This window comes from Caloenas nicobarica, chromosome 6 (genome assembly GCF_036013445.1).
Source record: "Caloenas nicobarica isolate bCalNic1 chromosome 6, bCalNic1.hap1, whole genome shotgun sequence".
NCBI classification, from domain to species: domain Eukaryota; kingdom Metazoa; phylum Chordata; class Aves; order Columbiformes; family Columbidae; genus Caloenas; species Caloenas nicobarica.
The window spans coordinates 10469355-10492348 of NC_088250.1; the positions used below are offsets into that span (position 1 = coordinate 10469355).

Genomic DNA, 22994 nt, shown 5'->3' on the forward strand with positions numbered 1-22994 from the left:
GTTCTTGTCTATGTTTGTAAAAAATGTCCATGGCGTAGGCTGTGAAGCTATGGATTAGATCGTTACATTTGGTAGAACATTTTGTGGGAAGGCACTACGGAAGGTGGAAGTGAGCTGCAGTGTCTGCTGCTGCCTCTGTGGTGAGGGAGTGCACAAGGGTGTCCTGTATGTTGAACAGCTTTGTGCCCCAGTGTCCTTGCTGCTGTAACCCAGCCAAAGGTGTGAGTAAATGAGTCCAGGGTGTTGTCTGTGAGAGTAGCGTAGCTCTCTTCATCATCCAGAGATGACTGAACACATGATGATAATGTCATGTAGGAATGAAGTGTTGAGGATGAGTCCAAGAATTGTCCTGAATAATGAAGTCGGTTGACTAGTTATAGGATGAAGAAGGCTGCATGGTCTCTATTTTCAACATACCCAACTTCATCTTGTTCTGAATTAGCTCCAGTTGCTCAACATCCATGAGCTTTGTGTTATCATAATAATGACTTCTGTTCTCTTGTTTTTCATTTTTTCCATCTCAAAGCATTTTCTTCATTTTGAGTTCTTCTCAGGGTGAATATTATTTGAACATTGAATAAGATCAGTCTTGCAAGGGAAAATCATGCATTTCCTGGCACCTTCAGCTCCTTTGAAACTTGGGGGAAAGCTCCTGACTTCCCGTGAATAACTACTGCCTTCAGTCTTGCCAGCTAGAGCGCTTGTAGATGGCTCGTGTAATAATTCCAGTATGTGTTCTTCTGTTTCTCCCCCGACATAGAGATCCAACTATTAGAAAAGGTATATTATTTGGCAAATGTAGGTGTTGCCAAGAATGAGAACCACATCTGCCCAGCAATGGTGGAATGCTAGTTGCTTTTCCCTGCAGTGGGGCTGGAATTTAGTAGCATTCAAGTGGTGAGGAGGAACCTAGTTCTGTGCTAGCAGTCTAGTAAAGTTCTTTTCCAGGAATAAAAATACTTCTAAAGATATTTTATGAAATTTAACACCAAGGGAATCTTCCTGAGGAAAACAGATCTTACTCATTTCATTTTAAGAAGTCACAATGTAAGCTACAGTACCAGGGGACTAGTTTTAAAAATGGACTCTAACCTATATTCATTAAAGGGACTGTATATAATGAACATAGGGTAGGGGCCAAGTTACTCTGATCAGAAGGCAGTGTCTTAGACAGCTGACCGCCAGAATCCTAACAGGGAACAGTGGTTTTCTCTATGCACATCTGTGTGAATGAATTGATTAATGTTTTGTGGCCTTTTGAGAGTCAACATTAGATGAGAGGAGCTATCCTGCTGCTTCAACTCTGCCTGTCAGTCAGCACCTCTCTGGAGTTAAGTGGGTTCTGCTGCAGGTTAAATGTCTAACGAAAATCTTCACAGTTACTTGGAGTAAGGCAGAGCTGTCCCTTAGAGCCAGATGCATTACTCCAGCATCCTCTGAAACATCTGTGATTTTCAGGATAGGCAACAGACTGGGGTTTAGGAGAGTTTTTTCTGAATCTTTCACTGCTTGAATGTTTGGGATTTGAGGGCAAGCCTCTAGGGTTTCAATTTCTGCCTTTCAGTTATTTTGCCTGCTCTAGACCCTGATCCTGCAGATGCTTGGGCATATGCCCGTGCCTCTTTGAGTGACAAGTAACACTAATCAGAACGGGAAAGGAAAATGTGAAGTAAATATTTGCAGGATTGGAATCTATCGTCTATGGTAGAAATACTGTCTGCTTGCATGGTAACTGGCAGAGTGTGAATTATTAATAAAAATATCCATTAAAGATTTTTTTCACATGGTTTCCAGTGAAGAAGCCAGTCTAGACCTTGTTAATTATTACAGCCACCCTTGGGTGTGTTTATTATTCCTTTCTATATTTTGAGTCACTATCAGCTTTTTTTTTTTTTGCTTTCCTCACTACCTAGTGACTGTTAATGGCTTAAAGCAAGTTACAGCAAACATTTGTTGTCCATGTGTCAAACATTTGATGTCCATGTGTATCTTATCTGAAAACTCAAGTAAGAACTTCCAAAATCTAGTCGACATTGTATTTAAGTGATTTTTAGCATATATCACAAGATGGCAATATCTTCTCCACGCTGTTTAATGCTGCACTCAGCTGACCGTGTAAGTCAGTGAGGAAATATTGAAAAAATTTTTGAGGGAGTAAAATATTTCTTGAAAAGTTCAGTCTATAGTGATGTTTCATCCTTGAGATTACGCTGACATTATAAGGTCTGGCAGAACTCTTTGGTTTTGTTTTGATTTTTTTTTCTCAATAAGGAAGATAAAGATGACAGACTTCAGTCAGTGGAAAATGCTGCAGAATTATCCAACACAAAAAATATATACCTGATACTGTAAATTATTTGATCTTGCTGTTTCTGCCACTTCTTAACAGTGTTAAAATAGTCACCAAATATTTCACCACCCTCGAGATGGCTTTTTCAAAAGCTGGTTAAAAGCCTAAGGCAGACTTCACCTGTTTGTAGGATGTTGAAAATACGGGAGCGAAAGATATGTGTGGGTTTTGAATTTAAAAAAAAAACCAAACATAAACCCCACAATACTCTATTGTTTGTGTTGTCTTTCTAATACTGTCCCATGCAGGGCCAGAGAGGGATGGGTACCTGGAAGGAATGTGACCTCTCTCTCCTCCACCTTCCCCACACATGTTCAGGGACAGGGTCGTGTCCAAGCTTGTGTGCACTGGGAACATAGAAGAAAGAGGCACCTTTGAAGCTGAGCACCATGGAAAGGGTGGCAGTGCATGGTCATCAGCAAGGGGTTTCTGAACTGCACAGACCCTAAAGACTCCTAGGCTTGGGGACAGGTTCCAGGAGAAGACTTGAGGCCAAGGGACAAGTTGAGGCTTCGACAGCCATTGCACCTTTAGCACAGTCTCGTAGTGTCTCCCAAGGTTGTTTCAGAGTTTAGATGGCAAATGAGCATCTTCAAACTGTGCATAAAATTTACTTTGTTGTGAACATTGTTAATGCAGAATCAATGACTATAAAGTTATTGGCTAGAGAATGTGCTCTGGTAGTTACATGTTGCCATTGCTCCATGCTGAAATGAAGAATCTGCCTTTTTGTCCCAGCATGGGTTTTTTTATGGAACAATCAGAGGTGACTCATGTTAAATGAGTGCACACAAAATAAATGTGGAAAAAATGTTCTTTTATACCAAGTTATTTAAATAATCCCTTTCAGCTTTAGTGATACCTGCAGTGTACAATGAAACCTTTCTAGGCAAAGTTTGTTATAAATGTGATTGTTATGAATTATGTCAATTTAGCCACCAATTAACAACTTGAATAAATGGTTACATTCATTATCAGGTGTGAAGCAAAGTTAATTGAAGTCTGCAGGAGCTTTTCAGTTGAGTTCCCAGAGCTTTGGATCAGGCCCATAAGCGTATGGCCAAATAACAATAATTTTTCTTTTTTTAGATAGCTAATTTTCTTGTGTTCTATTTAGGTTGGAGAAAACATTGAACCTTTCTGTTTCTAACCTGTGTGACCCCATTAATAAGGAATGAACACTCGTTCTAAAATTCCCTAGGAAAATAAGTTCCTGTCAAAAGCATTATTGTTCTGTCTTTCCACACATGGCCGTGTGATACGCTGGAGCTTCAGAACATTCTCAGCCTGTGGAAATGCCAAATAATTTGTCTAAAATGGTAACATTTCTTTAGCTGTCCCTGTAATTAAAGAAGAGGAAGAAAGACAAGCATAAAGGCTTTTTATAAGTTGTCAAAAAACCCACTTCCTTCTTGCCAAGATTAATTTATGAAAACATGTCTATGACTTAGAAATAAGCCGAAGGAAATAGTTATTATTTTTTTCTATTTCTTTTTTCATATAATACAGGCACTATGTTGGCTAGATTTCAATAGGGTAATCATGATTTTCTTTACTGAAAAGCTCTCATTTTATTTGCATAAGGTTATTCAGTAAATTTTTGATCTGTCTTGTAATAGTGTCATTTGCTATTTGAAGGGATATTTTAGTGCAACACAGTGTGCGTGCATGTGTAAACAAATTCTGATCCCAGAGTAGTCTGACAGCTGAGAACAGTGAAAAGAAAGGAAGTCACTGGTAATAAAAGCTCAATTTCCAGTTACAAAAAAAGGTGAGAAAGCAAACAGGAAAATGCATTTTGATGGCGAGAGTGTATAAAATGAAATCAGAAGAATTAGTGATATTCTTAAGATTGAAAATGAGAACAAAGGGATCTCCAAAGCAGGATGTTTTTTATTTATTGTGTGACAAGTACTTAGAATGAGTCATTGACGAAGAAATTGCTTAATTAGAACTGTGGTAGTTTCTGAATTTGGGGTTTTGCCTTCTTTTTTTTTTTTTTTTTTTTTTAATTTACTGATAGAGTTTGAGCCTGAAGGTCTCTGTTAATCCCCAGTGTCCCTGTGGCAGCATCAGGCAGGACTCACACGTTTGTCTGGTCGGTGTCAGTCACGCGTCACCACGAGGCTGGGTGAGATCAAGGGACATTGGCAGCCCAGGCATGAAGTGCTGGAGTCGGCTCTGAGAGCGCCCTCAGGTGTGCCCTAAATCCTGAGGCTTACTTGGGGTTCCCCTGATATGACCAGCTGAATCACCCAGAACCTTTTCCTGGGTGCTCCTGTAGGCAATGAACATGAAATAGGCCAAAACTTGCCATTAATACCAAATCAATGCGCCTGCTGAACTGTACTGCACAAAGCCAGCATTAGACTGAGATATACATGAGGTGTCTAAAAGTAGGTGAAAGGAAAAAGTAGGCTACACAAGCAGCATTTGATAATGCAAAGCTTTCACCTAGTTCCTTTGGTTTCTATGAAGTTTAGTCAGTGGCAGCATAGTGGAACTACTAACATCTGGTAGTTATTACAAAAATGTTGCCAGGCTTAAAAAAAGTTAGTGTTGGACAGGAATGAAAAGCTGAATTTTTTATCTCCCCTTATACTGGCTTTTTGTGGTGTGATTCCTTCAAATGTCTCCTGATTTACAGCAGAGATCAGGGAAAGACGAGACATCTCTATGTAATGGTATGCTGCAGAGCTCGGATCTCTTGCTGTGCTGGAATCTCTGAGAATTAATATGCTTTAAAGGAAACTGAATGACCACCTGGAATTACTCCTAAATTTAATTATTTTATGTTTGGCTGTACCCGACTTGAGCTTTGAGACAAAAGAAGAACAAAAAAGATACTTCTGAATACCTTCAGCCTGTGTCATTGAGAAAGTATATGTGAGATAGATAGATAGATATGTAGATAGGTATTCAAGCATTCCAGCCTTGCTAGACATGAGTGTGCAGACTCTTCATGACTGAGGTTCCTTGTGGTATGGTATTGAATAACATAGTGCTCATCTGCCTGCTGAATTCCATGGTGTGCCATGCAGGGTCAGCAACAGCGCTGTGTGAGTAGGAAGCGTGCTGGTGAATCTCTTGTTCTTGGATCTGTTTGTCTGCAAGGGCTGGAGGACATTAAATCTTTGGTTACTGTGCTGCTTGTAAAGCTGAAATGCCCTTCTTTGGCACCAAATTGTGACAATGTTCTAGGCACAAAACCAGGCAAGTAGGTGAAGATTTGCCATTTTCAATCTCGATAAAGCAAAATGTCCTGTTGCAAGAAGAAAGGAAATATGGAAGAAGCTTCACTCATCTTGCCTACTCACTTCTTGGGCTAGGAGAGAGAAACCATGCACACAACTGTTGTGTATTTTTTTCTATAAAGTTCTTTCTAATACATTCAGTGGTCAGAAAGCAGGGTGACAGTAACAGGGCAGGACAGGTAGTGTATCGCAAAGGCAAGCACCCTGCCAGCCTGCCATGAACTTCCTGCGGCTCAGTGGGCAAAAGGGCCTGCAGGAATTGCCTTGTAGGCAATGGAAGAGGACATAGGCGAGGCGTGCTGGATAGGTGTGTTTGACAAACACAGTGCCAACATCAAGCAGTGCTGTGTGGTGGTGCAAAGCGGCGGTTACGGAGCAGTTCAGGAGAGAGTTCCTCTGTGAAGCAATGTGCTCTCCTGTACAGTGGGCTGCTGTGACAGATAGTGAGGAGTTCAAATGTGGGACATTATGTAAGCCATAGCATAACCAGTGTTAAAACATGCTGTGGAGAGCAGAAGGCATCTTCCTGCTAACTCTTTCGTGATTTAGAAGGGCTTTGTGCTTCTCACATAATAAAACTCAGTATAATCTTTAATTGCTAAGGTAGATTGTAATGGACAGTACCTAACTGCACTGTTCCAGCCTCGACAGTGGAGAGAAAACCATCAGGTATCCTGCAATGACAAGAAGGTTTGTTTGGTGGGTTTTTTTTCCCCACTCACCCAGCTATGCTACTATACTGAAAGAAGTGTAGAAAAATAGTGCATGAAGGGCTACTGTATTTTTAAATAATGTAAAACTGCCAGGGGGATTTGGCATTTTCTAAAAATATTTTCTGTTGATTTTGCTGTTGCCACTCCTTAGATGTGTGCTGGGCATATGCAGTTGCTGTTCTATACGTGTATTCAGTGTGTCTGTGTTTGTTCTCAACTGGGCATCTTCATTGCTACAGTACTGAAGGGAGTGGTACAATTCTACCAGCAAACCTACTTTTATTATTTGATGCTTCCCTCAAGTTGTTTCCAGTGATTTAAAATACAAGTGTTTATATATTTGCCATCTCTGATATTTCAGATCTTTCATATTTTCATCTACTCACATGCCAGGGTTTGGCTGAAACCAAAGTGGACTTTCTTCAGCTGCTGGAGAGATAACGTGTTTCCTTTTGCTCTTTGCTCACTTTCTCCATCTGTCACAGTCATCTAGATATTTATGTAGAGGAGGATTTATATAAAATTAAACAATTAATTGTGTCTTTTGAAACAACCTTGCCCTCTCATCCCTGTTCATTGTTTATTTTGTGTGGGTTTGGGGCTTTTAATATAAAGGCTCTTTGGCTCTTCTGGTGCTTTTGCAGTAAAAAAAATTAAAAATCGCAGTTAATGGTGACTTTCCTTCAACTTTTTCTCCACCACTCATAAGTTTTATTTCAAGGAGTCCTCAATTCAGAGATAGTGTTTTATATTTTAGTCCGTGTGATTTGGACAATTGATTTCTAAATCTTTTACATTTTTGGCATTTGCCATGTCCTTTGTCAGGGAATTTTGTAGCTAGATCTATACTTTCTATGAATAAAAATCTCAGTTTTGAACCCTGTTGGGTCCCTGTCACTCTGAATGCCCACGAAGGACTTGGAAGAAGCAATGAACAATTGTTTCATGCTTACTTATCTTCTTATTGTCATTCACGATTTTATAGACCTTTATGATGTTCTTTCTCAGCCCTAAGGCTACTCGTCTGTTTACTCCTGGTATAGAAACTCTTCTCTAGTTTTGATCATCCTTGAAGCATTCTTTTAAACAGTTTCTCACTCTACTATATCCTTTCTGAAAGGAACAGACCAGAAGTGTGTGTAGTGTTCAAACTGTGTCTCTTTAGTGGTATGATGATAATTTTCTGGGTTTTCTCTATTCTGTTTCTAGAAAATCTGAACGTTCCATTTATTTTTCTGAGTATGGCAGAATGCTGAATGAAATGTTTCCCTTTGGATTTCAGAGGACTATGTAAGTGATGCGTCCTCTCTCTCTGCAGCTGCCGATGGGATGGTGTGTAATGAACTGTGCTCAAGCGATGGCTGTTGGGGGCCGGGGCCAGACCAGTGTCTCTCCTGCAAGCACTTCATCAGGGGAAGGACCTGCATAGACTCTTGTAACCTGTATGATGGGTAAGATACTTCCCTTGCACTTCTCCCTCAAGTTGCTGACCACATTGTTCAGGACTTTCATGAGTAAGTTATTTTGGTTTTACATTAATCAGTGGCTGGTTCCATGGCCAATATTACTGATTTTGAGTAAAATATATTGTGGGATAGGTTTTCAGTATTTCCAAATCTGAACTTGTGTAGAAGGCTTTACCTAGTATTCTGCTGACTAAAATTTTCCTGCAATATCAAAAGTTTGTTGCACTTTTTGCATTCCTTATGACCTGGACAGTTTGGTTTAGGTGAAGACTAACTCACCATTTAGCCCTACTTGAATATTGACACTCTTATTCAGAAACATATACAGTTATGTTTTTTCAGATTAGTTAGATTTAGGCATGGGATAAAGAGTAAGGACCCCAAAGCAGAAAAACTCACTATCTTATTTTTTTGTAATACGCTGTATATGTGTACACACACATATAAATAATAAAAGCAACATGAATTCTTCCCCCCGTCCTTATCCCATTTGTGCATGTGCATGTACGGATAGCGTGGAGGATGGGTGGAGGGAATACTTATATACAGCACAGCCAAGGTGGCTGAAGCAGATTTGTGACAGAAAAATAGAGCTTATATTAGCTGCAGCAGAAGAAAAATTATTACTAGGCTGTGGAGCAAGCAGGTGGAACTTCACTTCCTATGTAACAGTATAGCAAAGTCCCTGACATCTCTTTTAAAGTCAGGACAAAATAAAATCTGAATTATTTTAACAACCTTTTTCAGCTCAAACTGCTAATTGAAAATAAGATCACTGTATAGGCTTTTTTTTTTTCCTCTTTTCCTGCCTTGGATGCCAGCTCATGTAACTGTTGTGGCAAGAGTGTTGAATGAACTCCCATATACATGTGAAAATATCCTAAACTCTTCTATCCGCACAATGCATGCATGCAAAAAAAAAAATCTTGTCAGAGTACAGTTTTAAATGCTTGATAGCCCATCTCCTCCTTCCCCTCCTCCCCCTGCCCACACAGTCACTAAAGCAGTAGAGTTGCAGACCACTGTTGTGTTTTCATACGCACTGGACTATATTGGACCACATTTGGTGTCTGGTTTGCCATGAAGCCTACTGCAGTAAGATCACATGGAGGCTTCCATGACCAGCCATCAAATTGGGATGTTCTGATCTGTATTGATCAGTGAGTGGTATTTACACTTTCCACAGGCTCAGTTCCTTCCTATATATATGAAGCAATTTGTGACCTGGGCTTGGGGAGGTTTTAGTTTGTTTTTCAGAGTGCTGCACATTCGTCTCACACAGCAGCAACAGTGCTTCGGGGTAGGGTCAGATGTATTTGACTTCTATTTTAGTCCTCAACAGCAAAGCTCTACCTCCAAAGCCAGAGGAGGGTGAGCTCACCTGTCGTGCTCAGGTGAGGTTTTCCTCAGCTGTATTGTTGCAATAGATCCTAATGGCTGTAGAGGAGCAGAGGGAGAACATGAATTAACTAAGCACTGAGGCCTTCACCTGAATATTACTAGAGTTCATTAACATGAGTGTGCAGCATATGCTTAACTGTTTAATGCAAGTATTTTTACTAGTTAATGCAACAAGATGGGATCCATCTGCAAAGCTTATGTGTCCAGTTTGAGCTAGTTACACAGATTCTCTCTGTGGTTAGTGGGACAGAAGTGACCTGTTCAGATGTTAATTCATCTCAGCCCTAGAGGAGGGTGGCATGAATTGTGTGGAGAAGGAGCTGGGGGGGGTTTTGTGAGTGGAAGCTGAAATGAGATATCTTGATGGAAGAAATTCCACCTGCTACCACCACTTTTTTCTCCCCTTATAAGTGGCTAATAAAAAAAAAAAACAACACTTGGGTGATAGTTTCTTGTAAATACAGGAAATAAATGAGCAAAGGGATTTGTTTTGACATTTTACGGATTCAAACCTCAGTTAGGATTGTTGTTGATGAAAAAGTTATGAGCCTTTTGGAGAATGGACTTCAAACAAGGAGCATGCACAGAAACTTAACTAAACAAGAACAGCACTGTGATCAATGCTCTTTCTAATCCTTTCCCATCTCATAGGGGAATCTCACATGTAACAAGTGGTTTCCTAAATCTGAGCCATGAGGGACAACTTGTAGATAGAAATCCATAGGTAAAAATCTAGAAATGAACTGCTTTGTCCTGTTAACGAGGTCCTTGTTTCTTAAGGAAAGAGAAGGAAAAACACTCTAGTTTTATGCTGGTAAACAAGATGGTTTCTGCTTCACTTGCCTGTGATGAGGTTGCTGATGGGGCCTGGGTTTTAGGTGGTGTAAAGCAGCATAATGTCGTTAAGAGAAGTGATCTCAGCTGGCACAGTCTGCTGGCCTTAGTGAAGCTGAAATCATTTCCACCTGGTGGAGAGTCAGCTATTTTATCTCTGTTTCAGTCTCTCTCTTGCTTTCTTGTAAGCTGCCTGCAATATATTTTCCTAGGGAATTTCGAGAATTTGCAAATGGTTCCATCTGTGTGGAGTGTGATCCCCAGTGTGAAAAGATGGAAGAAAATATGATCACGTGCTATGGGCCGGTAAGAATGCAATTCAGTATATTATAGGCTAGCTTGTTGAAGTATGCTAAAGCATAAGCATTTTCTGCTTGTAGAGTTTAGCGCAGCTATTGGAAGTTAGTGTTAACAAAAGCAAAAAGTACAAATATTTTGCACGAGTTAAATGGTGCTGGGAATAAACTTTCTTGGATAAGCCACCTTAAGAAAATGGTTTAAAAACTGTAGTGTCCTTTTCTATCCTGAGTTGTCTTAATGCCTTAGTGATACAGATGAACAAAGTTTTTAAATGGCAGGTAACATTCAGTTGTGATTTGTGTGCCCTCTTTTATCACTGTTTTCATTCTTTATATTCGGTTCTGTACTGTTCTACAACTTCAGTTTCTTTCCCCCCGCCCCCCGCTAAAAAAAGTGTGGGAATTTTTCTCAGTCTCTCAGCAAGCTTGAACAATATATTGGTTGGTTGGTTTACTTTAGGTTAGCCTTTTAGGGTTTTTTGTTAGAGATTTTTTTTCATGCATTGTAAATGCATATTAAGTGCAGCTATCCACTTTATAATGGCCAGTGAGTCTTCTGTCAAAGGTTATTGCTCTGTTATGAGATAGAAGTTACCTCTTTCTTTTGGTCTTTTGTATATTACCAAGATGAAAAGTCACAATTATCCTGGGCTATTGTTGTATTTTAGGCTATTCATCTTTGAGAAAATTTAACCCGTAAATTTTCTTCTTATTTCTGTGACTTACCTACTGAATGAAAAAAGGGGCATTACCCTGGCAATCATTCTCATTGTCATTTTTCTTGCAATGTTATGTTTTATGCAACACGACCATAAAGTAAAAAGCTAATGTTTCAAGTGTTCAGCCCATGAGGGAAATTTGCATTTGTAGCAGAGCTCATGGACACAAAATCCTAGAGCAGTGCCCAACCTGGACATCAGATCTGATTATACACTGGCTTATCACCACAGCTTTAAAATTTTACTTTTACATTGTTGAGGAGCCTTGGTTTATAGTTCTTAACAGTCTAATCTGCATATGTATTAAGAAGAAGTAGACTTTGTAGGTCTTCAGTATTGTATGTCCACATACCATAGGGAGAACACAGTGTAGAAAGTAATTCTGGAGTGCAGAGGTAGGGGATCCCACTGAAAGGCCATTGCAGTTGGTTTTCAAATGTGATTCAGAATTGAATAGTGTTGCAGGAAGTTTCTCAGGGTTAAAGTGGGCATGAAGTGCATTGTGTTAAGCACACCATTAATATTGAGAAACCTATTTAGAAGCTGGAAATCAGTCTTATGCTCTACAGAATAAGTCTATGGCTAAAAGCACCAGGATTCCTATGTGTACTGCCCCTTAACAGAGACTGCAACCATGCAGCTAACTCACTGTTTGTTAGGAGATGAATGCTACTACGGTTATTGCTGAGTGTGCCATCGTGTCAGGACCTGCGATTCTAGTGCAGCAGGAAAAGGCAGAGTAACCTGAGTGCACTGCATTTCTTTCTTCCACACTTTCCAGGGTCCTGACCACTGCACAAAGTGTTTCCATTTTAAGGATGGTCCAAATTGCGTGGAAAAATGTCCTGATGGCTTACAGGGGGCCAACAGCTTCATCTTCAAATATGCTGATGAGGATCGTGAGTGCCATCCATGTCATCCGAACTGCACCCAAGGGTGAGTGCAAATTCTGTGAAGTGAGCCATTCTATTCACTGTTTATAGCACATCATGATTTAGATACGAGTTTGGCTTGGTAAAGCATTTGTCCCACGCCTGAAAACAAAGTATGTGCAGCAGTAAATGTAACTTTTTGATTTCCAGGTCTCTCATCACATTCAGGTTCCAGTCATGAATGTCCAGCAGCTTATCAGAAAAAAATGCTTACATGTCTTTTGAAAAGCATAGAGAATAACTTTTCACAGTATTGCTCTTGGCTTTTCTTCTAGCTAGCACTGGTTTGTAGCAAATGCTGCCACAGACACTTATGTAAGTGTAGACCTGTACAATTACTATATTTTTAATATTTACATTTTGACAGGATTTTCAGCTCTGCTTATTGGTATTGACAAACTTTTCCCGGCAGCGTTAGTGTGAGACTAAAGTGTTATTGCCGTCTTTCTTGTATGGGGCCTGATGCAAAGGGTGTGTCTGAAACTGGACTCTGTACAGGAGTCTGAACATCAATTTCTCAAGACCTGTCGAAGTGCCCAAAATCACTTGTTACATTTGGAAATACGCAGCCCATGTGTCTGAGCTGGAATCAAGAATCTGTGCAACAAAATGGTAGTAGTCATGTATCCAGCTGTTGTTTTGCATGGGCCATGTAAATTATAAATGTCTTTACAATGAGTTGGATGGTGGTGTCCAGCATACAAAGAAAGAGAGAGGCAGCCAGGGAAAAAAAAGAGAAAATTTCAGCCAGTGAAATAATCTTTGACAAGAGGCTCTTATTGTTTAGAAGCTAAAATTAAACCAGTAAATTATTCAATGTAATCTTCATGTCAACAGCTGTTGCCATTCAAAATGAGACCTTTTGCTGGTTTTGCAAATCTAATTACAATAGAACCATTAGGGAAATGAAAGTGAGATCGCAAAGACACCACCAGGATCTGTTACAGATTTGTCTTCCCCTCAGACCCTTTAAATCAGTTATGCAATAATAAAAATGCTGCTACTGTGGAAGAAGAGTGTAAGAAGAAACAAAATGAAAAGATGAGCTCACTTCAGGAGCTCTGGTTCTGGCTTTAAGAGATGTTGGAAGTGCTGGTTCTGATGGAATCTGACAAGCCCAGCTGTGGATGATAGATTTACTGTCCACCCTGCAATAAGAAGTACCCTGGAGAAATGACCAAGTACCACTAGTAAAAAGGCCAAAGGTCTCGCCTAGCTTACATTTGTAAAGGCATGGTTATTTCCCAGAGGAGGAGCCATCTCTTTGCCATGAGGCAAATACTATTCCTCGCAGAAATCCTAATCCACTTATTAAAGGGTTAATATGTCTACTTTTAGGTATTTTGTCACCCCTCATAAGAACAACACCCTAACACTCCTCAAATCTGCGTAAGCATGGGTATTCTTTTCCAGTGTTCCTAAAGACTTTCTGGCATGTGATTATGTTAATTAAACTATTAATGACTGCCTCAGATGTTTGGGGTTTATGGGCTGTCCATCTTCTTGCCAGCATTATTAGGGGCTGAATACGCTCACAGAGGGAAGGGAAAGCAGTTACTTTCTCTCCTTTTACCCTTCTGTACTAAATTTGCTTGTTTCATACCATTCCTTTATAAATTAATATTTAAATTCCCCTCAATCAGGATTCTTCAGTGAAATAGGTTGTGGAGGGAACATATCTTGATATTTAACTCATGACTAAATGGTACAGAGACACCATAATTCTACTTTATCTAGCATGTCTGTTCTCCTCTCTGTCAGATCAATTGCTGGAATAAAACTGATATCCTCACAGTATAGCTTGGATACTCGTCAGAGAGGGTTGAGCTGCTGCAGAGCCGTGCTCCCAATGTGGTATTATCTCATTCCTGCAGTGCTGCTCTCTTTGAATCAGAGTCCTTCCTAAAATGGGCTGTTCTTATACGTCATTTCTAGTCATCCCCACCTGTTGCTGTCACCAAAGAAGATATCTGTCCCACCTCTATGCTTCCTTTGAGCATTTTGCCACAATTTCCTTATGGCACTTGTAGATGATTGCTTTACAGTCTACAGCATGAGATTTGATAACACCATTCTCCTCCCTTGTTCAAGTATAATGACTGCTTCTGTTAATAGGTGTGTAATATTCCAGCCCTATTAATGATCTTACATTGACTAAGAAAACTATCAAAGAGTGACTCCCTTGGATGCAGCAACTGTGCTCTTGGGCCCGCACAATAAACACGAGCTACTTGAAGCCAGTTTGGAGCAGATGTGAGGTGTGGGGGACAGCTATCCCATTTGATTCAAGAGAGTCAGAAAGCATTTCGCACCTCTTCTTGCAGAGCTAGCCAAAATGGAACACTTTCACAGAAATAAAGTACTAATTATATAATAGCAGTTGACAGTCCGCTTCCTCGCTGCGCACGATAAAAATGTGAGATCTCACTGGACACCACCACTTATCATAGAAGGGCATTTTCTCACACAACATTTTGAAGGAAATGTGTTACTTTTCACCAAAACTTCATTATCTAAGCTAAGTCCAGAAAAGTCATGGGAGCCTTTATCGATACATGTGTGGTCCAGAGGCATTTGAAGGCAGTAGGACTGTCTTACCCTTAAAGTTTAGGTGTATTTTTTGGAAGGCATTATGAATTCAAGACAAAACAATAGTACAAATTCAACAGCAGCAACTTCTGAATAAGAAACTGTTACTATTTCATTGATGCAAAATTTCTTCCTACCCCCTGCTCCAGTTCAGTTTTCTTACTGTCACCATCAGTATCCACCTTTTGTTAGCTGAGTAACCCCCTGGTTTTGAGTTGTCTGGCTTTATCCATAGCAATAGTTGGATGACCAGATCATCACCACAACTAAGGTTTTATCTTGTCCAGGGCTAATCCATTTATGCCATTATATAATCAGTTTTGTTTGCTTCCTATGACAAAGATTTTTTTAGAATTCTTTTGACTAGAAATCGTTTGGCTGCTCCACATCTGTGAACAGTTAAGATTCCACCTTTCTGTCTCAAGGAAAAGTGATGACAGCCAATATTTGCAACAGGGAAAAAGGATTGTTGCAGGAAGAAAACACTTGTTAGACCAATTTTCAAAACTGTTTTAACTCATCATTTCTTTTCAGAGGGTGATTATCTGTAAAGCTTGGTTGAGCTCCAAGTGTAATTTTCTCTATAAGCTGTATTGGACTGTTGTAAGGTACTGAATATACCATTAATAAGTTGGCATGTATCAGTTAACCAGTTCATTTTACAGAGTAAACTTGGAAATGAAGATATCATCCAGAGTCAAGGCAGAAGGAACCCTGGGTGTGAATGGAGTACCAGTGTATGATTGTGTCACACTTGTACTTACACATGTCAAAAAGCCTGAAAGCAAGGAAGTTATTTCCAAGGGAAAAATACCTGATGACTTGGTGGTGCAAATCAGCTTGTCAATAGATATTGCCATTACTCACACAGTATTATACTTTACTGCGTGCAACCAGGACAGCCAGAGAGTAGGAGACAGTTCAACATGACTAGGAGTAATGGAAATTGCAGCTGGACAGAGTTTTCCATTTGGGGCTGGGAAATCCACTGAAGAAGATCACAGGTTTAAATAAAAATCAGTGGTATTTCAACTTGGAGTGGGTGAGGTCCAAACAGCTCTCTCTTCTTGGATTCTAGTCCTATTCCACAGAAGTCTGAGAGAATAAATGTACAGATGTGAAAGGACTCTAAGACCAATAGGCTCTTTATGTTAGTTTGCTGGGTATCTGAACTAGCAATGGGCTCTCAGACCTCTCATTTGAAGAGGGCCTTCTATTTATTTACAGTGAGAGTCTGAGCTCAACTTCTCTTGACATGCTAGGAAATGGAAGAGCTGAAAAACTTTTTTTTTGTCTCCTTCATTGCCGAACTGGTTTTCTGAAAGTTGCTGGGAATGTCTTGAAAGGAAGAGATGTTGGATATGTTTGAGACTGGCTAGAACTCGGATAGTCCTGAATGCTGAAGTCCTGAAGCCCAGGACAGCTGAATTTCAAAAACCACCTTCAAGAGTTTGAAGTTTTTGAACTGAGTTTAAATCCATCCTTTTTGCTTCATGCATTATCTGGCCACCTGGGTATTTAATGAATCCTTTTTATGTCTGCCCATTTGCCGAATAAAATGACTATTGAGGAAATCCTTACAATTTCTGTTTGCATGTTGCAGTTTATTTTTGTAAAAATAAAAATTAAAGTAAACAAACAAGAGGTAAAGTTCACTATCATTTTGTTCTCCCTGATGGGCAGGTAAGAGAAAACGGAATTCACTGAATTTATTTTATAATGGCAGAGTGATAGCTAATCTGAATGCAGCAAAAGTTGATGAGAGGCAAGTGGTGGTGAAGTGGAAATAAGATCTCATGGGAGCATTTTTGAACTTCAGATTTCTGACATGCATATCCCTCTATCAAAGCCAAACTGAAAGCAGAAGACTTCTAAGATATGATCTCCCGACTTTTTTTTTTTTAATTTAAAACACCTCAACAGAGGTGAGTTTCAGTCTACTGATGTGTCAGATCACCTGCTCCTGTAGTAGACATACAGCCAAAGAGCCTGTTAATAAAATGGCTCTGAGATCTAGTTAAAGAGTTGAAATAGGTCCTTTAGTTTCCTTAAAACGCTGAGACCTCCAAACTCTCTGTGGCTATGGAGGGACTAGCTGGGCATTCAGCACTGACGGGTGTCAGGTTGTCTTAAGTTTATATATCTGTCTCAGATTCCTAACTGCTGTGTAAATTTGTCATTGACTTGCTATGTGGATGCAGAGGACCCAGGACACCACTTCACCTACTGCTCTTCATGAGAACAAGGAAAATCCACCCAAATCCATGTCTTGCAAATGGAGTTTTTCCCTGTGGTTGTGCTTCAGTGGTGCTGTGTCAAGTGGTTCTCTGTATTTCTGTTGCCTTTGGTGAGCACCTGCTCATTTTGCAGGTGGACATCTTTTGGCAGTATCTAAGGAGAGCAGAATAAAATGCCTGAATCAGCAGACACCGTTTCGCTCTGTTTTTTGTTGTTGCAAGCTCGTCATTGGACTTCCTTGATAAAAATATAGTCAGTTGCCCTAGCTAGAAGCTTAGAACAGAATGAACAGTTGCATCGATTACAGAAAGAAAAAAAGTTTTGCATTGTGCTCCTGGAGGTCTTGTCTCACAAATGAACAGCTTTTGTGCAGTAATCACTGGTTTGATGACATTCAGAAAAAGCAACTCTATTGTTAAGACTCCCACATGTGCAGGTGAAACCCTCAAGTGTTGTTTGTGCCAAGATATGTCCAACCTTGGAGTGCTGTTTATGTTGCTATTATTGTTCCCATTGCAAGCTTGTTTTTGTCACAAGCTATAATTTTGTGGTGCCCTAGGTCTCTCTTGAGAATTATAATTAAGAATCTGACACAAAGAAGGGATTCCTGCTTCTTGGACCTGTAAATAACAAATTTCTCTCTTTCTCTCCCTATTTTCGATTTGGATTTGCTGCAGGTGCATAGGTCCACGTATTGAGGACTGCATCGGCCTGATGGATAGGTACTTGCTGAGTGATCGTTCCCTGTGTGTCTTCCATCCTTCACGTGTGGACAAGGGCGCATGCGTGTGCATGTCCTTGTTAATGGCAAATGACGTCTTTTGTTCTGTAATTGCCTGCAGGTGTAGAGGTCCCGCTAGTCATGACTGCATTTACTATCCATGGACACGACAGTCCACTTTACCACAACATGCTAGGTAACATCCAGCACTTCTCCATTTTTGTACCCAAGGTCCTTCCCTGGTTACCATGGGAATGTTATACTATCCAGTTTGTGCAGAAATACAGCTTATGGGGAGAATATAATTTGTTCTTAAATAAGATATGCCTCTGAACATCCAAATTTACTTTACTATTTGAAAGCAAATTAAATGTCTTACTTGTTTAGACTGATTAGAAAATGCCATTTTAAAAAATTTTTAGGTTGAATCAGTAAGGGTTCAATTTGGAATTTTTCTGCAGAAATACATGTTCCTTGGTAAAATTTTACTAGAAGTAATCATGGTGAAAACTCTGGTTAAATTGGAATTTACCTTTTTCCTGTTGTTTTTTTAGTTTGTTCTGTTTAAGACGGAGCTTAAAAGCAAATGCAGCTTTTTTCTTTCATGCTTCTTCTCTGGAAAAAAAGCGTTTCAGCAAAACAAATTTCTTCTTTAATTCACATAACACTATTATATTTTTTTCATTTTCTGTTTAAAAAAAAAATAACCTTGCATTCTTTTTCATGTAAGCCCTTCATTGCTATTGAGTTTGTTTTTAAATTCAAACTGGTTAGTATGACTTCCAGGCTTTGGGTTTACTTTCATGAGCTAAGACTGAATGAAAAAAATAGCATTTCAATCAACTTCACCTCATTAAGGGTTTTACTTTGGTTTCTTTTTGTTTTCTTGTCTTTAAAAAAAGATTTTAAGATTGCCTTTCCTTCCTAGCCGTGTACGTAATGTGGATGTTCTTATTTCTAGCTGTTGAGGGAGAACGCGTTTAGACTTGAAAAATGGTATCAAATGGTATAATTGTTTAATTAAATCAATATCAATTCTGACTTAATTCATGGACCAATGGGTAAGCAACAGGAGAAGACTGAGTTTTTCAATATTTCAATATTTTTTTAGTCTTCCTGATCTGGGCTGTCCAGTTTGAGATACTTCTGTGTGGGACTCATTTTCAGATGTACTCATCCAAACTGAGTTTCCCAAACCAAGCAAGCAGTTTTAAGGTCTCCATTCCATCAGCTTTACTCAAAGCACGAATATAGAAAATGTATTATTATTTGCACAAGTTTAAGGGGCTTGCTAAGTTACAAACAAAGGCCATGCTTAAGTTCTTTGCTTTAGTAACCTGTTTAAAAATAACATGTATTTCATCAATTGGATTTTTAATCAGTTTTTGAGGGGACAGTAAGGGCTCTATACTAGGAAGACAATTTGCTGGCAATAGTGTAACCCTTACAGCGTTACAGGCTGCTAGCTCTTTTAGCTCAAAAGCCAGTCAGATGTTGTTTGCTGTTTAATTCAAGTGGGATAACTCCAAAACTTACCTTTCCATTGAAAATGTTCAGGTAGTAGCAAAGGCTCTGGAGATACTGCCGACTACCGGCTAAATTTGATGGAAAGACTCCTATTAATCACAGTGGATGTAACATTGGGCCCTATATTTAAAAGTGGAATTAAAGAAGAGGAACCTCAAACGTGATGACACAACACTAAAGAAAGTGTTGTCTGGTAGGCTGCTGGGCTTAAGCCCTGTGTTAGCAGACCGTGCTTATTTTGGATTTTATGTTCTGTAAATCGTAGGTTTTGTCTCCTTTAATCTGCTGTCAAGGTAGTAAAGCAAATTATCAAGAGGGGGTGGATATCAAAGCAGTTGTTTTACTCTGCTCAGGTGAATAATTTCCTGCTCCATTCAGTGTGAGGAGGAAGTTCCTCAAATGTTTCTGATGGTGGGTTTTTGTTGTTTTGTTTTGGTTTGGGTTTTTTTTGTTCCAACTTTGCTGAATTTATTTTAGGAAAATTACTGCACTGTGTTTAAATGTCAGTATGTATTCTTTCACTTTAAATCCAAAGACAGACATTTCATACCTTTATATTTATTAGATTAGTGAAATTGTGCATTATTTTTTTTCAGTGAAAATAGTTCCTTTTGTTTGGGCTAATAATGGGCAAAACTGCACTGGCAAAAGTGATACTTTTTATTACAGTAGGAATGTAAATAAAAAATTGCTGTGTTTCACTTAAGATAGAACCTTCTTCATGTCCCTCTAACAATTGTATGACCTCCTTAGACTTACAGACCTTAAAATAATTAATAACCAGTTTTACCTGTATCCATTGACTTGAATTGCTTCCGTTGCTGTGAGTTAGCAGTGAGTTGGAGGATTCTGTGCTGTTCAGGCAGCTGAAAGCGAGAGCAGGGCTCTAGCCACAATGAGATATTTCTCATCTTCACCTATTCCATCTTCATACCAGTGTTGCTTTTCTTTCCAGTTTGCAGTTTGCATATGGTTTTTGCCATGATGTGTTGACTTGGAGGCGTTTGTAAGAGTCTGTTAGAACAGCAGATGAGTTCTTCCTGTCGTAGTTAATGAAGATGGATCCAGATGTGCATCACATGGCTTGTTGTCCAGATTACTGGTGAAACTTCAGTTTTTCTGCTTATGTTTGGTTGCTTATATTTAGTGGGAAAAAAATTCCTTACGTGTGACATTGCATCTCTTTCTGCATAGGTTTTTTGAAACCTTTTGATTCAATAGAGTTCTGTCCAAAACGATGCAAGAAGTTTCTGTTTTCCGGTGCATGAGAGATTGCAAATCTGAAGTTGTGATCAGAAGCATGTGGTGGATATGATAGGAAAGAACTAGCACCTTGATGTTATTGGTCTGAGGAAGCTGACGTCTCTCTCTATTTATGCCCTAAGAAAATGTCATTCACATTTCCCTTTTAACTAACAGAAACTAATTAGCCAGGACCACCATTGTCAAGTGGTTACATAAAATGATGCATAGATGTTAACTCGAATTACAATCCTAATGCTAGCTTTGTATCAACAAAGGACGTCCTCTCAACAAATCATCACTTCCTAAATAAAAAAGCTGGTTTTATGTACTCTGTGTGTGTATAAGAGCTAATTAACTGTAAACCATATGTAATGCAGGCAAATCCTTTCATAGCTGTTTTGTACCTCTGCACAGTATGACTTCAATAGAATTTCACAGCAGCTCTGAGTAGATGATGGGGAAGGGAAACCACCTCTAATAAACTGCTAATGTTCATTGCTTTTATGGTGCTCTGTTCCATTGCTTGGAGGAAAGTGCTCCATATGTTCTGTATTTTTATAGAATAATTATAGTCATTCTGGAGGGAAGAGGAAGAGAATCTCTGTATAACATAAGAGGAAAAATAGGATCTGTGAGTACAAACTAGGCAACATTACTTGATTGGTAAAAGATGTTACTGTTGAGAGACTCTTAATATGGAGCTTTCTGATGCTGTATCAGAACAGAGCAGTTGAAGAAATGGATTTCTATATTTTTTGAAGAATCAAGTCTAGAAAAACAAGTGGTTTCTTGTTGTGCCTTTGTCGTTTGGATAGAGCTTACACTTAATCTTTTTAGGACAGACTGATAAAGAAATCCCTGTTCTGTGTGAGAATTTGATGCTACTGAACTGGTTCTCAAAACAGAGCTTTGCTGTGGGCACTTTTATTGTCACAGCAACATGTCACTGCCTGGAGCTTTAGGAGGAGTATGTTTTGAGTACCCCTGTGACATGAATGAAAGTCCCTGCAAGTGATGTCTTGAGCTCTCCTGCTTTTTACCATTCCCGCTTAGTAAGACTGGTTTACTTAGGAAAGGAGCCAGGTGGATTTTCCTTCTTTTCTACTGTACAGAGCTGACCACAGTTAAGAAAACTCTGATTGTATTAAAACTTCTGTTCTATAACATGTTCCGAAAGATTTATCTGGGATCTGCCAGGGCTTCTACTTCAGCTGCTTGACTCAGCATGGTTGGCTGGTGAGGTCTCATAGTATGGAAGGATTTGGTAGGATCTTCTACTCCAGAGAGAAATAAACTGTTAAGTTTGGGAGACTCAAAGAACTAGAAGCAATTGTCATGCAAGTGCTTTTTAAAATCCATTCTGTGGCTCTAATAGTTTGAAGCTCCTGTTGAGAGTAAGCAGGATAGAATTAGACCAGAAATGCGATGTTTCTCGTCGTTTGTTATACAAAGAGTGGAATACTCTTGCAGTATTTTGAGATTGTTGATACTCATAGACCAAGTTTCTCAGCAGCTGTGCTCGTTTAGTGGGTTTGGTTGATGCTCATTATTGTGCCGTGTTGCACGTCAAACAGAGAAATGCCACAATGAGGTTACAGAAGTTTCCTTAGTATGTGTCACTGTGGCTAAGTGTGGCAGTCCCTGTTGTCTCATTGGGTATGTCCCAGCCCTTGCACCTTCTTCAGCTGCTGAGCTCTGAAGAACCACTGGGGCAGTGCCCAGTCTTACAAAGGGAAGCAAGCAGGTTTCTTGCAGAAACGTGCAGGGACTTGTATTCGGTCTGCTTAGCTTAGCACCCAAGGTAACATAATGAAATACATAGTACCTCTGTTATCCTCAAACCTCAAAGTTCTGCCCCTCGATGGCTTGAGTACAAGGTCCAACATGATGAGATGCATGCATATGTTCAGACCCTCTGAACAGCAAGCCTTCTCGGTTTCATCAAAAGTGTCTTGAAAAGTACACAGAATGCACTGAACACAGTATTTTCCAAGCACTGGAGTTCTGTCTGGTTGTCACCAAATTTCTCTGTAGAGACTTCTCACTGAAAGCTTGCCCTACCACAAGTTGAAAAATAATTTTTCAAATAAATTTAAAATAAGAAAATTCTTTGTTCAGAAAAGTAACTAAATGATTTTTTACTGAAACGATGAGCAGAAAAAATTAGAAGTGATTAGGCCAAACATGGTAGGTCACTGCTGAAAGACAAGCAGCATTTGTAAATTCCAAATTGAAAATGGTTTATTAAAATGGAAAACACCACGCAGCCCTATTGCAGAGGTCACTTTTATTTCTTGTCAGGCTACATAAGCTTTGTGTTGTGTGTCTGTACTGGTTTGGCTACACAAATAATATATGATGCAGAAGTAAAACTGTGCTGTGAACAAATGACCTTATTATAGAGCAACAGTATATGTCTCACCACTCTCCAATGAGTTTCTTTTATGGCTTGAAATGAGGATTTAATTTGAATTTAATGTTGGCATAAATTAATTATCTATTATTAAAAATACATTTGTAGAGCTTTAGAAATATGTAAGATATAAAGTTGTTTAAACCTCAGTGAATGGTTTCTTAATAATACATTAATATTTAATATATAATAAATCAGAACTAAAGCTTGCAGTCTTACTTCCAATCTACCTGCGTAATGCAGGATTTGTCACTCTTTCATATTTGGACAATTTACATGATGAATGTATTTGA

General features: G+C 39.2%; 1 protein-coding gene across 9 annotated transcripts in view; it reads left to right on the forward strand.

Moving 5' to 3' along the window:
- The window catches only part of ERBB4 (erb-b2 receptor tyrosine kinase 4), a 617927-nt gene that overhangs the window by 454452 nt on the left and 140481 nt on the right, over positions 1–22994 (forward strand). For 5 of the 9 annotated variants that reach the window (XR_010606397.1, XR_010606399.1, XR_010606398.1 and 2 more), the window contains exons 13-17: positions 7636–7768; positions 10231–10324; positions 11818–11972; positions 17473–17517; positions 17638–17712. Coding sequence is in view for 1 of the 9 variants with exons in the window: in XM_065638016.1 (XP_065494088.1) it covers positions 7636–7768; positions 10231–10324; positions 11818–11972; positions 17473–17517; positions 17638–17712 (502 nt within the window). In the remaining 8 variants the exon portion in view is untranslated. The remainder of the gene's footprint in view (positions 1–7635; positions 7769–10230; positions 10325–11817; positions 11973–17472; positions 17518–17637; positions 17713–22994) is intronic. The other 4 variants (XR_010606402.1, XR_010606404.1, XR_010606400.1 and 1 more) reach the window with 2 other exon arrangements.